This window comes from Chiloscyllium punctatum, chromosome 9, assembly GCF_047496795.1.
Source record: "Chiloscyllium punctatum isolate Juve2018m chromosome 9, sChiPun1.3, whole genome shotgun sequence".
Lineage (NCBI taxonomy): Eukaryota > Metazoa > Chordata > Chondrichthyes > Orectolobiformes > Hemiscylliidae > Chiloscyllium > Chiloscyllium punctatum.
In genome coordinates this window covers 34,011,488-34,025,891 of record NC_092747.1, presented here as the reverse complement: position 1 = coordinate 34,025,891, position 14,404 = coordinate 34,011,488, and the positions used below count along the sequence as shown (strand labels likewise).

At 41.2% G+C, this 14,404-nt stretch overlaps 1 protein-coding gene across 4 annotated transcripts in view; it reads left to right on the top strand.

The window, feature by feature from the left end:
- The window catches only part of nbeaa (neurobeachin a), a 913,644-nt gene that overhangs the window by 426,238 nt on the left and 473,002 nt on the right, over positions 1–14,404 (top strand). For all 4 annotated transcript variants that reach the window (XM_072577218.1, XM_072577214.1, XM_072577213.1 and 1 more), the window contains one exon: positions 9,194–9,360. In XM_072577218.1, the coding sequence (XP_072433319.1) occupies positions 9,194–9,360 (167 nt within the window). The remainder of the gene's footprint in view (positions 1–9,193; positions 9,361–14,404) is intronic.

Below are 14,404 nucleotides of genomic sequence, written 5' to 3'. Positions count from 1 at the left end.
GAGTTTTAGTGAAGAAGCAACCCCTAAGGACAGTGACCATAATAATTCACCCAGCAATTTTAGAGGGAGAAGTTGAAACCAGATATAATGGTACTGCAATCGAGTAAAGGTAACTACAAAGACATGAGGGAGGAGTTGGCCAGCTTGATTGGAAGGGGAGCCTAGTAGAGAAAATGGTGGGGCAGCAATGTCGGGGGTTTCTGGGCATAATTCAGGAGGCACAGCAGAAATTCATCCCAACGAAGAAGAAACATATGAACGGAAAGACGAGGCAACCATGGCTGACAAAGGAAGTCAGGGGCAGCATAAAAGCAAAAGAAAAGTTTACAATATAAAGAAGATTATTGGGAAGCCTTTAAAAATCAGCAGAGGATAACGATGAAATTGATAAGGGGAAGAAGGTAAAATATGACAGCAAGCTAGCTAGTAATATAAAAGACAATTGCAAGTTTTTTTTTACGTTCCAAAAGGTAAGAGAGAGGTGAAAGTGGATGTTGGACCGTAAGATAATGAAGCTGGAGAAGTAGGAATGGGGAACAAAGAAATGGTGGAGGAGCTGACGAGGTACTTTGCATCAGTTTTCACAGTGGAAAACACCAGAAACATACCAAAACTTCAAGAGAATAATGGGGCAGAGGTAAGTGTAGTGGCCATCGCTAAAAAGAAGTTGCTTGGGAAGCTGAAAGGTCTGAAATTGGATAAATAACTTGGACCAGTTGGACTATACCCCAGAGTTCTGATTAAGATAGCTGAAGAGATTTCTTAAGGCTTTCATGGTGATCTTTCAGGAATTACTAGAGTCCAGGAGGTCCAGATGTCTGAAAAAAAGGCTAATGCAACACTCCTGTTTAAGAAGGGTAGGAGGCAGAAGACAAGAAATTGTAGGCCATTTCTCCTGATCTTGGTCATTGGTAAGGTTTTAGAGTACATTATTAAGGATGAAATTGTAGAGTACTTGGTAGATCATGGCAAAATAGGGTTGGCTCAGCACAGCAACTTCTTGGGGGTATCATACCTGAGAAATCTGTTTGAATTTTTTGAGGCGTTAATGAGCAAGTTAGACAAAGAACCAATAGATGTGATCTGTTTGCATTTCCAGTAGGCCTTTGACAAGCCTTTCCCACACAAGAGGCTGCTCAATAAGATGAGAGCCCATGATGTTATGGGCAAGGTTCTGGCACAGTTAGAGGATTGGCTTGCTGGCAGAAGGATCTAGTTCAAGATGGCAGCTGGTGACTCGTGGAGGTCTGCAGCGGTCTGCATTGGAACCACAAATATTTACTTTATGCATTACGATCTGGATGACGGAACTAAGAGCATTGTTGCAGGTGGCACTAAGATTAATAGAGGGGCAGGTAGTTTTGAGAAGCGGGGAGGCAACAGAAAGACTTGGACAGGCTAGGGAAGTGGGTAATGAAGCGGCACAAGGAGCATAATGTGGGAAAGTGGGAGGTTATTCACTTTGGTAGGAAGAATAGAAGCATAGACTGTTTTTTAAAAGTGGAAAGGCATCAGAAATATGAAGCTCAAACGACCTTGAAATTTCTTTTTCAGGATTCTCTTCAAGTTAACATGTTAATTGTACAGTTTGGAAGGCAAATTAACATTCATTTCAAAAGGGCTAAAATATAAGGGCAGAGATGTACAGCTGAGACTATGTAGTTCTCTGGTCAGATTGAATTTGGAATATTGTGATCTGTTTTGGTCTCCATATGTAAGGAAGGATGTGCTGGCCTTGGTGGAGGTTCACAAGAATTATCCTGGGAATGAAGGGCTTGTCATATGAAGAGGACTGTGGGTATATACTCAAGGGAGTTTAGAAAAATAAAGAGAGGCTCTGATTGAAACTTAGTGAGTGGCCTGGGTATAGTCGTTGTAGAGAAGATGTTTTCACTAGCAGGGGAGACTAAGTCCCTAGGGCACAACCTCAGAGTTAAGGAATGACTCTTTTGAACTGAGACGAGGAATTTCTTCAGCCAGAAGATGGTTAATTTGTTGAGCTCATTGTTGCAGAGCATTGTGGAGGCCAAGTCAGAATGTATTTATGAAAGAGACAGAGATAGGTTCTTGATTGGCAAGGGGATCAAAAGTTATGGGGAGAAGGCGGGAGAATGGGGTTGAGAAATATATCAGTCATGATTGAACAATGGAGCAGTTTTGTTTGGCCAAATGGCCGCATTCTGTACCTGTGTCTTCTAGTGTTAGGGAAATCGTGATATGTGAATTGATGGGATTGAAGGCAGATATATCTCCAGGACTTCTCAATCTACATCCAGAAAACTGAAGAAAGTGGTTTGAAGAATAACGGATACATTGATGGTTATCTTCCAAGATTGTGTAGACTCTGGAATGGTTCCTACTGGGGAACTAATGTAACTGGGGAGCTAATGTAACCTCTGTATTTAAGAGGGAAGACAGAGAATTAGTCAGCCTGGCATTGGTAGTTGGGACAATGCTAAAGTCCATTACAAAAGATTTAACAGCTGAGCACTTGGAAAACAATAGCAGGATTGGACAGAGCCAGCATGGATTTACAAAAGGGAAATCATAGTTGACAAACCTGGAATTTTTGAAGGATGCAACTTGTAGGCTTGATGAGGGGGAGACAATGTACATGGTTTATTTGGATTTTCAGAAAGCTTTTGACAAAATCCCACGTACAAGATTAGTATGTAGAATTGAAGTACTTGGCATTGGTGGGAGATGTTTTGAGATGAATGGAAAACTGGTTGGCAGACAGGAAACTGAGTGTAGAAATAAATGTGTCTTTTTCTAAATTGTAGGCAGTGATTAGTGGGATATTGCAGGGATCTGTGCTAGAATCCCAGCTCATTTGCAAGATCTATTCATTATTTAGATGAGGGAACTGAATACAATATCTCAAAAAACATATTATAATATCGAAATAAAGAGAAGTTTGTAGATGTTTGACAAGGTTCCTCATGATAAACTGGTTAGTAAGGTTAGATCACATGGAATACAGGGAGAACTAACCATTTAGCTACAGAATTGGCTCGAAGGTGAAAGGCAGAGGATTGTGGTGGAAGATTACTTTTCAGACTGGAAGCCTGTGACCAGTGTTGTGCTACAAGAATTAGTGATGAGTCATTGCTTTTGTCATTTTATATAAATGATTTAGATATGAATATAGGGAGGTATAGTTAGTAAGTTTGCAAATGAGACTAAAATTGCAGATGTAGTGGACAATGAAGGAGATTACCTCAGATTAGAACAGGATCTTGATCAGATGAGCCAATGGGCTGAGGACTGACAGATGGAGTTGAACTTAGATAAATGTGAGGTGTAGGCAAATGAGGGCAGGACTTATACACTTAATGGTAAGGTCTTGGGAAGGTTGCTGAACAAAAAGACTTTGGAGTACAGGTTCATAGTTCCTGGAAAGTGGAGTCACAGGTGGACAGGATAGTGAAGAAGGCGTTTAGTATGCTTGCCCCTTTATTGGTCAGTGCATTGAGTATAGGAGTTGGGCAGTCATATTGCAGCTGTACAGGAAATTGGTTAGGCCACTTTTGGAAGATTGTGTGCAACTCCGGTCTCTCTGCCATTGGAAGGATGTTGTGAAACTTGAAAGGGTTCAGAGAAGATTTACAAGGATGTTGCAGGGTTGGAGGGTTTGATTGAAAGGGAGAGGTTGAATAGGCTGGGGTTATTTTCTCTGGAGTGTTGGGAGTCTGAGGGGTGACCTTATAGAGGTTTATAGTATCATGAGGGTCATGGATAGGGTAAATAGACAAGGTCTTTTCCCCAAGGTAGTGTAGTCCAAAATTAGAATGCACAGGTTTATGCTGAGAGGGGTAAGATTTAAAAGGGAAATAGAGGGCAACTTTTTCACATAGAGGATGTATGGAATGAGCTGCCAGAGAAAGTGGTGCAAGCTGGTGCAGTTCCAACATTTGAAAGGCATCTAGATGGGTATATAAATGGGAAGAGTTTAGAGGGATATTAGCCAAATGCTGGCAAATCAGAATAAATTTATTTAGAATATCTGGTTGGCGTGGACAAGTTAGACCAAAGTGTCTGTTTCCCTGTACTAGATCTCTGATTCTATGATATTAGCAGGAACAGACTATGGAATTGAATGATCAGACAGGGTCATGATAAATGGTGGAGCAGGCTTGAAGGGCCGAATGATCAACTCCTAATCCCATTTTGTGTGATCTTGCGAGAGGGCGTGATCACATTACAAGATGATTAGGAGTTTAGATAGGGTTGACCATGAGAACCTTTTTCCACGTATGGAGTCAGCTATTACGAGGGGGCATAGCTTTAAATTAAGGGGTGGTTGGTGTAGAACAGATGTTAGGGGTAGATTCTTTACTCAGCGAGTCGTGAGTTCATGGAATGCCCTGCCAGTAGCAGTGGTGGACTCTCCCTCTTTATGGGCATTTAAACGGGCATTGGATAGGCATATGGAGGATAGTGGGCTAGTGTAGGTTAGGTGGGCTTGGATCGGCGCAACATCGAGGGCCAAAGGGCCTGTACTGCGCTGTATTTTTCTATGTTCTATGTTCTATGTTCTATATGATACTTGCTGTTTTATATACAAGTATGGAACAAAAGGGTAACCTAAAGCTCAGTTCACAGACCCTACCAATAAGAATGATCTTAAACACATGTCTTGTTTCTCTATTGTCGAGGATTTACTAGTTTTCAATGATTGAAAATTTCCCATTCATGTGGAATGGCATTCTTCAGACAACATGCAAGTACACTTGGACCTAACCAAGAGCAGAGAAAGAGCTCTTGGAGCTGTTTCATTGTTAGGGATCTCAGAACAGTTTCACAATGTTTGAAGGTTTAAAAAAAACTAACATTAGTGACCACCAAAATGTTTGAGAGTGCATTGTGAGAGATGTTTGTTATCCATGGTATGCGAGATGTTGTTTCCAACAATGACCCAAAATTTATTAATGAGATGTTTAATGCATTTTCAAAGATGCTGAGCTTTCAACAGGTCACAAGTTTGTCAAGTTACCTTCAGTCCAATAGAGAGGCATAAAGAGCATTTCAGACAGTGATAAATCTGAAGAAAAAAATCCAGAATTACTTAGTGCTCTGCTAACTTACTGCTCCACTGTCCTCAGGGCTATCCTTATCAAAATTGCTAATGCGGTGTAAAATGAAAACTCAACCCTCTCAGTTGTCAAGAAATAGTAGTCAGGCAATTCATTTCACTTCCCAAAATACACACTAGTTCTCAAGTTGGCAAGTGCAAAACCGTAATAAGCATTACAGGTAGACAATCCTTTATTCAAAATCCTGAAATCTGAAAAGCTCAAAGTCTGAAGGTTGTTTTTGTGAAGTTTTTTTTCTCATTAACAAGGTTGTTTGGCATGCAAATAGTAAATCCAAGTCAACACCAACTCGATGCATGTCATTCAGATGCAACATGGGGTTGCGGTGGGAAGTGGCCCAGCACTGGCAGGCCTCCATTCTGTTTCAGGGACTCTGAGTCTGCTCATCCAGTAAGATTTTTAAAAATTTCACCATCAAACTGTCGCTTATTCTGAAATTCGAAAAATTCCGAATTCCAAAAACCAGCTGGTCCCAAGCATTTCAGATGAAGGATTGTGCACCTGTATTACTCCTACATTCATGCCTTTCATGGTACATAGGCAACAAGTCTGAATATGAGACCTTCATAGAAAAGGGTCTATTACTGAGCAACTGCCTGGGCAACACTGATCATACCTTTGGGACAATCACAGGCCATGTCCAACACAACCACTGTCACGTCACCTCACCTCACTGTTCCAGCCTACACAATTATTATTATTATAGGAATCCCCTGCTCAACTAGGACAAAGTCAGATACTACCAGCTATGTGCCGCAACATCCCAATACCTCGGAGCCTCTAGAGTTCACACTACCCAGTCAGGGCATGTGACCAGACCACCGGACCAATTGAATCTCTGATGTAACAGAAGACGAAAAGAAGGATTGCGAATTTTACCTCCAGTATCTCTATACCTTGGTTGTAGTCTTTCCCCACCCTATCTGTGGATTCAGATGAATCATGATAAGACTTAAGGAAGGTTAGGAGAGATTATAGAAAGAAATAATCCAGGGAACTCATTTGAAAATGTGCACAACTGCAAATCAGTTATTATGACTGGAAGAAATCTTGGGGAAGGGTTTGGAGTAAGATGTTTGTGTAACCTGGAGCAACCTTGTAATGATGTCATAGAGCTATATATCATTGATCTTAAATATCACTGTGTTGGTGGACTTAGCTACAGCCCTAGACTAGACTACAGCCCTGTCTCTGAAAGACTGACATGAGCACGTGGACATGAATACATGGAGAATGTCGCTTAGTCCTCAACAATGTAACTGTGTTCAGAGCTTGGTATATCTGTGATTACTTTGTATAGCAGTATTTAGTATTCCATCATGATGGAGGGTAATAACAAACTTACTTTATGCAGTCATTCCCAGCCTCCATCTCTGTGTGTCAGTAAGGCTTCAAGCATCTAGATCCCTTTCCTATGCAGTCACTATGCTTTGCATCTCCCAAGGTCTCTACCCAACCGTCCATATGAGCCTGCACCCGGCCCCTGACGTGGTGACCATACCAGGTGTGATCATACACTGTCCCCGCAGCCTCCCCAACTACACCCTGCTTTGAAGCAAGGGTGCACCTGAACATGGCCAAACCCTCTCTACACATGGCTGTTTTCAACTATACTTTATCATATCCCCCCCCTTTATGAATACAATGGCCTCTACTTTATAATTGTCATTCACACCCTTCTCCCAGCTTGCAGCCTCGAATCATCACTTCCTGTAGCACTGGTCCTCCTGTATCCTGGTTTCCCTGGACAGACTAATGGATTAACAATGGCCTGCTCACTTGAGCCAACCAACTGTACAGTCCTGCATGAGAAGTGTCCAGACACCTGATCGATGCCTGCACATCTCTTCAACTGCAATTGACTGGCTGCTATGGATCTACAGAACTTAGCCTGACTCCATTCACTGATCAAGAACACTCCATCTAGATGTCTGACTTTGGCCAATCCAGAATCAGAGACTGTTGGCGACTTATTGGGCTGGGATTCCCTGATTGATGGGTGATTCCATAGACTTTGGTGAGGGCAACAATCCAAAACCTGTGCTATATGGCTGTTTGCTTTCTGCACATGCAGTGTATTTGCCATGTAAGCTTCTGGCACATGGCATAGGTTTGAGTTTGAGTTTACTGCACAGTATAGTGCTTTGCAGTAAGATGCACTCAAACTGAGGATTGCTGCCCAGGAAAGCAAGCTGCTTGGTTGTGTGGCTACGCTAACTGGCAAAGGCAGAAATGATGTGAGCATCCAAGTCAGCACTAAGTCAGTGATCACTAAAACAGCTAGTGACCAGCTTTGAGGTGCAGCTTAGTCCAGTCCATGAGCTGGGTGCCTGCCCTTACATGCATTGTATCCTTGCAGCAGTGTTTCAATGATAGTTGCTACTGTATCCTTAAATACAAGACTGTCCTCCTTAAGCAATCTGCAAGAGGGAAGAATGCTGCCATGCAGATACTGAAGGGTTGGCAATTTTTGGATTGCATTTTCCATGGATGACAGGTATATTTCATTGATGCTGTTGTGTGGTGAAAGTATGGCCAGCTCTTTACAGCCAGTATTGAGCTGCGGTTACCAGTTCCCACTCTTGACTTTCACGTCAAGAATACCCAGTGTCTAGTTAGTTCGTGGTGGGCAGTAGGAAGGGAAGTTGTGTATAAATGAGACAAGATAGGCAGTTAATATGGTCATTAACAAATAATCTCCCTTCGTAGGCAGTTTTCCACTGATATCATAGAACCCGTATAGTGTGGACACAGGCCCTTCGGCCCAACAAGTCCACAGCGACCCTCAGAAGAGCAATCCACCCCCCCCTTCCCCATATTTACCCCTGACTAATGCACCTAACTTACACATCCCTGAACACCATGGGAAATTCAGCACGGCCAATTCACCTAACCTGCATATCTTTGGACTGTGTGAAAAACCAGAGCAACCAGAGGAAATGTACGCAGACACGGGGAGAATGTGCAAACTTCACACAGATGGTCATCCAAAACTGATATCAAACCTGGCTCTCTGGCACTGTAAGGCAGTAGTGCTAACTACTGAGCCACTGTGCTGGCTGAGAGAATTTTACCTTAATGCTCAGGAATTAGTTAAAAGATGCAGTGATTTATCCACAACATTGAGATAGGTCTTGCTGCACTTTTCATGTGAATCTGCCACATTTCTTGCCATATCCTACATTATTCAGGACGCAGCAAGATTTCCCATTGAAGTGTGTTTGAAGTATAATCCTGACAACATTTCTTGACTGTTTTCTGATGGGCCAATGTGTCCAGAGCCCATCTCCTATAGTGGCATCATGATGAAAGATTTGGCACTATATATTTCTTAATCTGCAAGATCAACAGAATGTATTGAAGGTAGCAAAACTTTCAAGGGTGCAAGTGGCATGTTTTTCAAAGGTGGACTATGAAGGCTTATTATTAAGATAGTGTTAAGAGCTTTACCGTGATTCGAACTTGCAAAAAGCTACACTTCGACTGACGCAGGAAGAAATGAAAAAGATATCCCCAATTGTCTTTTATCAATGTCATGAACACAAATCCCTATGCATTCCAGAAACAAAATTTAAGTTGGTCTGCACAAGCAGCAAGGATCAAGAATTCTGTTCTGAATAGTCAATTTTTGGAACTCACTGTTTCTATTTCTTAGGGCGATGTTATTCATTTACATAACCATAATGATAAATAATTTTACAGTTTGCAATATTAATAGATTCTTTATCCTTTTCACTCTTAAATTGTTTTAAAAATGCCAAGCATGTTATTAATATAGTTTTGCTAATTAATTAATACTTGTTTTCCACTAAGTTCCATTTTTCCTCCATTTATCTTTTCAATATTTGTTTTAAAAAATTCTTAGAAAAAGCACAAGTTTTGAAAAATAATTTGTTTTACATCTTATTTTAATACCAATTGCAATTTTAGTACATTGACCTAATTCTATTCTTGTATGATTTGGGTTGTATGCACTGATTTCAATTAATTATTATGTTGTATTCGTTAGTTTGTCAGAGAATTTTAAGCATTTTATAGACCAATATTGTGACGTTTTCTTGCTTTGTTGAGCATATTTTTAAAATTTTCACCAACAGTCCCAATGTGCTCAATATACGGCGGATAGAAGAGAAGAAGAGAAGATGTGCGATCATCTCATTAGTGCTGCAAAGCATCGAGATCATGTTACAGCCAATCAGCTAAAACAAAAGATTCTCAACATCCTTACAAACAAGCATGGTGCATGGGGTACCATCTGTCAGAGGTAGGTTTTTATTACTTGTAGAAAGCTGTTATGCAGAATAGTGATTTCAATACCCATGTTGGAATTGTGCAGGCATGGTGTAGTTTGATTGTCTGACACTTTCTGAAAAAGTCATGCGTTATGAAAGCGCCTGATGATGTAGTGTCATAAAAGTAGGTTACTATATGCTTAGGGATATGTTTTACATTTATATATAATTTCACAAAGTATAGCATCACTGGCTAGGTCAACATCTGTTGCTGACCTTTACCTGTCTTTGAGAAAGTAGTATCATCTTGCACTTCTGTAATGTATGTGGTGTAGGTACATCCATATTTGTGTTGTGGAAGTCGACCCAGGATTTTGACTCCACGAAAGTGAAAGGTTAACAACATGATACCAAGTCAGGATGATGTGTGGGTTGGAGAGGAACATGTAGGTGGCAGTGTTACTTTCCCTTTGCTACCCTATATTCAGAGACAAGGTCATGGGTTTGAAAGGTGCTGTCGAAAGTGCCTTGATGAGTTACTGCAGTGCATTGTTTCACTGTTACATATGGCTGCCATTGTGCATCATTTGTGGAAGGAGTGATTGTTGAATGTGGTGAATGGAATGTCTGCAAAGGCATGCTTTGTCCTGGAGGTCTGGAAAGTCTTTGGAATAGTTCACATCAAGACAAATGGAAAATATTCCACGAGACACCAGTTATGTCTTTTGTAGGTGTTCGGCAGACTTTGAGGAAATAGAAGGTGAATTTCTCACAGCAGAATTCCCAGTTTCTGGCTAGTTTTTTGTAGCCAGAGCATGTATATGGCTGGTTCAGTTCAGTTTCTAGTCAATGGTGAGTTCTAGAATGTTGAGAGTAAGAATTTAGTAATGCTAATGTGTTGAATGTCATGGGGAGATAGTTAGATTATCTCTTTTTTGAGATGCTCATTGTGTTCCACTTATCAGGCCAAGCTTTAATGTTATCCAGGATTTGATGTATGTGGACACAAACTGCTTTAATGTCTGAGGAATCAGGAATGGTGGTGAGCATCTCAGTTATCAGAAAATATCCCCACTTTGGTTGAAATGAAGTTTATTAATGAAGCAGCTGAAGACTTTTGGGCCTAAGACATTACCCTGGGGAACTCTTGAAGTGATGTCATGGAGCTGAGATGATGATCTCTAACGCTTGACCCCATTCTGAATTGACCTCAGTTTTGCTAATGTTTCTTAATGGGGACATCAAATGCTGCCTTGATGACAGGGGTAGACATCGCTACTTGCTCACTGAAATTGAGGTCTTTTGCCTATGTTTGGACCAAGGATGCAGTGAGGTCAGGAGTTGAGTGGTTCTAGTGGAAGATAAACTGAGCAGCAGTAAGCAGCTTATTGCAGTCTAAAAGCTGCTTGATAGCACTTTGGAAAATTCCTTCCATTTCTTTGTTGATAATTAAGAGTGGATTAATGGGGCTGAATTATTCCTGGTTGAATTTATCCTTATTTTTATGAACAGGACAAAGCTTGAAACTTTCCATATTTTCCATGAGATGCTGGTGTTGTAGCTATTTCTGAAAGAGCTTGGCTATATGCTGGTTCTGGAGCACAAGTCTTCAGTACTATTGTTGGTATTTTGTCAGTGTCCAAGTCCTTTGCAGTGTATAACCCCTTCAGTTGTTTCTTGATACTTTGGGAGTAATTTGGTTGAAAACTGGTATAGAGTGTACTTCCGTAATCTTGGGATTGGGCCTTTGCTGGACTAGAGAATTGGCTAGACCTTGGGAAGTCAAATATATTCCATGCACAAACACTATAAAAGTAAAGATTGTATCTTGACTGATGTCACTCAAATGCTTAATAAATGAATGATTTCCAACTAAAGCCATAAACATAAGGTTATCCAAATTCAATAAAGGGTAACAAAAGTAATATGAGTATCTACAGAGAAGCTTGGAAATACCTTGGGTGCTGGACCATAGAGGATGGCAGACCAGACAGTGCTGGATTATGCAGATACAAACTGCATCAGTGATGTTAGAACCATTGGCAGGGTGTACTTGGCACTGTTGGTTGAAGATAGTTACAAATGCTTATTGTACTGATACATTGGGCTCGTCTGTCATTGAGAATGGGGATATTTTGTCGTCTCCTCTTCCTGATTTGTTGTTTGGCCACCATTCATAACAGGATATTGAATCTGATCTGTTGGTTGTGGGATCATTTAGCATTGATTGGTTGTGGGATCACTTAGCTCTGTTTCACATGCTGTTTCCATTGTTTGACATGCAACTAGTCGTGTCTTGGAGCTTCACTACATCGACACTTCAGTTTTAGATATGTCTGCCAATCCTCCTGGCATCCAAACCTGCATCCAATAAATCAGGATTGGTTCCTTGACTTGATGGAATGATAAATTAGAAAGAATGCTCGATCATAAGGTTTCTATAAGATCATGAGACATAGGAGTAGAAATAAATCATCAGACCATTGAGTCTGCTATGCCATTTAATGAGACATGATAATTCTCAATTCCACTTTCCTACCTTTTCCCCAGAATACTTGATTCCCCTTATTGATTGATAATCTATCTGCCTCAGCTTGAATAAATAACACAACTTTAACAACCTTCTGCAATACAGAATTTCACAGATTCACTAACCCCCTGAGATTAATTTCCTCCTCATCTCTGTCTTAAATGTCCAAGTTCTTTGGAGATTATGTCCTCTGATCCTAGACTCTCCCTACGCCAGGAAACAACTTTTCTCCATCTTCCGTTAAACCTCTAAGAATCGGATATATTTCAATAAGGTCGCCTCTCCTTGTTTAATCGAACAATGATATGAAGATGCTGATGTCAGACTGGTGTGGACAAAATTAGAAGTCGCAGAACACTAGGTTATAGTCCAACAGGCTTACTTGAAATAACAAGCTTTTGGTGCACTGCTCCTTCATCATGTGAAATGGAGGGAAGCACACAGGCACAGAATTTATAGGTGGAGAAACCATTGCATGACAATTCCAGGTAACTAAGCATGTCAAAAGATGGTACAAATGGGGAGACTGGAGTGTCAATGAAGAACAGTTATAGCACAGGAACAGGCCCTTTGGCCCTCTAAGCCTGTGCCGACACATACAGGATCTATATCCCTCTATTAACAGGATTTATAATAATCTAATCATCTAGAAAAGAATAATTTGATTCGGGATAGTCAGCACAGTTTTGTGAAGGGTAGGTCGTGCCTCACAAACCTTATTGAGTTCTTTCAGAAGGTGACCAAACAGGTAGATCAGGGTTAACCGGTCTATGTGGTGTATATGGATTTCAGCAAGGTGTTCAATAAGGTTCCCCACAGTAGGCTATTGTACAAATGCAGAAGAATGGGATTGTGGGAGATATAGTAGTTTGGATCAGTAATTGGCTTGTTGAAAGAAGACAGAGTGGTGGTTGATGGGAAATGTTCATCCTGGAGTCCAGTTACCAGTGGTGTACCGCAAGGGTCAATGTTGGGTCCACTGCTGTATGTCATTTTGATAAACAACCTGGATGAGGGCGTAGAACGGTGGGTTAGTAAATTTTCGGACGACACTAAGGTCGGTGGAGTTGTGGATAGTGATGAAGGATATTGTAGGTTACAGAGAGACATAGATAAGCTGCAGAGCTGGGCTGGGAGGTGGAAAATGGAGTTTAATTCAGACAAGTGTGTGGTGATTCACTTTGGTCAAAGTAACTGGCATGCAAAGTACTGGGCTAATGGTAAGATTCTTGGTAGTGTAGATGAGCAGAGAGATCTCGGCATCCAGGTACATAGATCCTTGAAAGTTGCCACCTAGTTAAGGTTGACAGGCTAGTTAAGAAGACATACAGTGTTTTCGCTTTTATTAATAGAGGGATTGAGTTCCGGAACCATGAAGTTATGCTACAGCTGTACAAAACTCCAGTGCGGCTGCACTTGGAGTGTTGTGTATAGTTCTGGTCACCGCATTATAAGAAGGATGTGGAAGCTTTGGAAAGGGTGCAGAGGAGATTTACTAGGATGTTGCCTGGTATGGAGGAGAGGTCTTACGAGTAAAGGCTGAGGGACTTGAGGCTGTTTTCGTTAGAGAGAATAAGGTTGAGGGGTGACTTAATAGATACACATAAGATAATCAGAGGGTTAGATAGGGTGGACAGGGAGAGCCTTTCTCCAAGTATGGTGACAGCAAGCACGAGGGGGCATAGCTTTAAATTGAGGGGTGATAGATATAGGACAGATGTCAGAGGTAGTTTCTTTACTCAGAGAGTAGTAAGGGTATGGAATGATTTGCCTGCAACGGTAGTAGATTCGCCAACTTTAAGTACATTTAAGTCGTCCTTGGACAAGCATATGGACGTACATGGAATAGTGCAGGTTAGATGGGCTTCAGATTGGTATGACCGGTCGGTGCAACATTGAGGGCCGAAGGGCCTATACTATGCTGTAATGTTCTATGTTCAATTCCCTTCTGATTCAGATATTTGTCCAGGTGCTTCTTGAATGCTGCTATTGTGTCTGTTTCTCCCACCACCTCTGGCTGCATGTTCCTGGCACTCACCACCCTTTGAAAAATATGACTCTCATATCTCTTTTAAATGTCCCCCCTCACACCTTGAACCTGTGTCCCCTAGTAATTGATCCCTCCATCCTGGGAAAAAGCCTTATACTTTCCACTCTATGAATGCTATTCACAATCTAAGAAACATCTGTTGAGTTATCCCTCAATATCCTGCATTCCAGTGATAACAAACCCAGTCTGTCCAATCTTTTTTCATAGCTAAAGTCCCCCATACCAGGCAACATCTTAAACCTTTTCTGTACCCTCTCCAAAGCATCCACATCCTTCTAGTAGTGTGTTGACCAGAACTGTATACAATATTTCAAAGGGCCTGTTCCTGTGCTATACTGTATACAATATTCTAAGTTTGGCATAACTAAAGTTCTGTAAATCTGCAGCTTAATTTGTCTCGTACCCTTCCGATGAAGGCAAGCATGCTAGAGGTCTTTTTGATAACCTTATGTAATTATGCTGCCACCTTCAGTGATCTGTGGATCTGCACACCCAG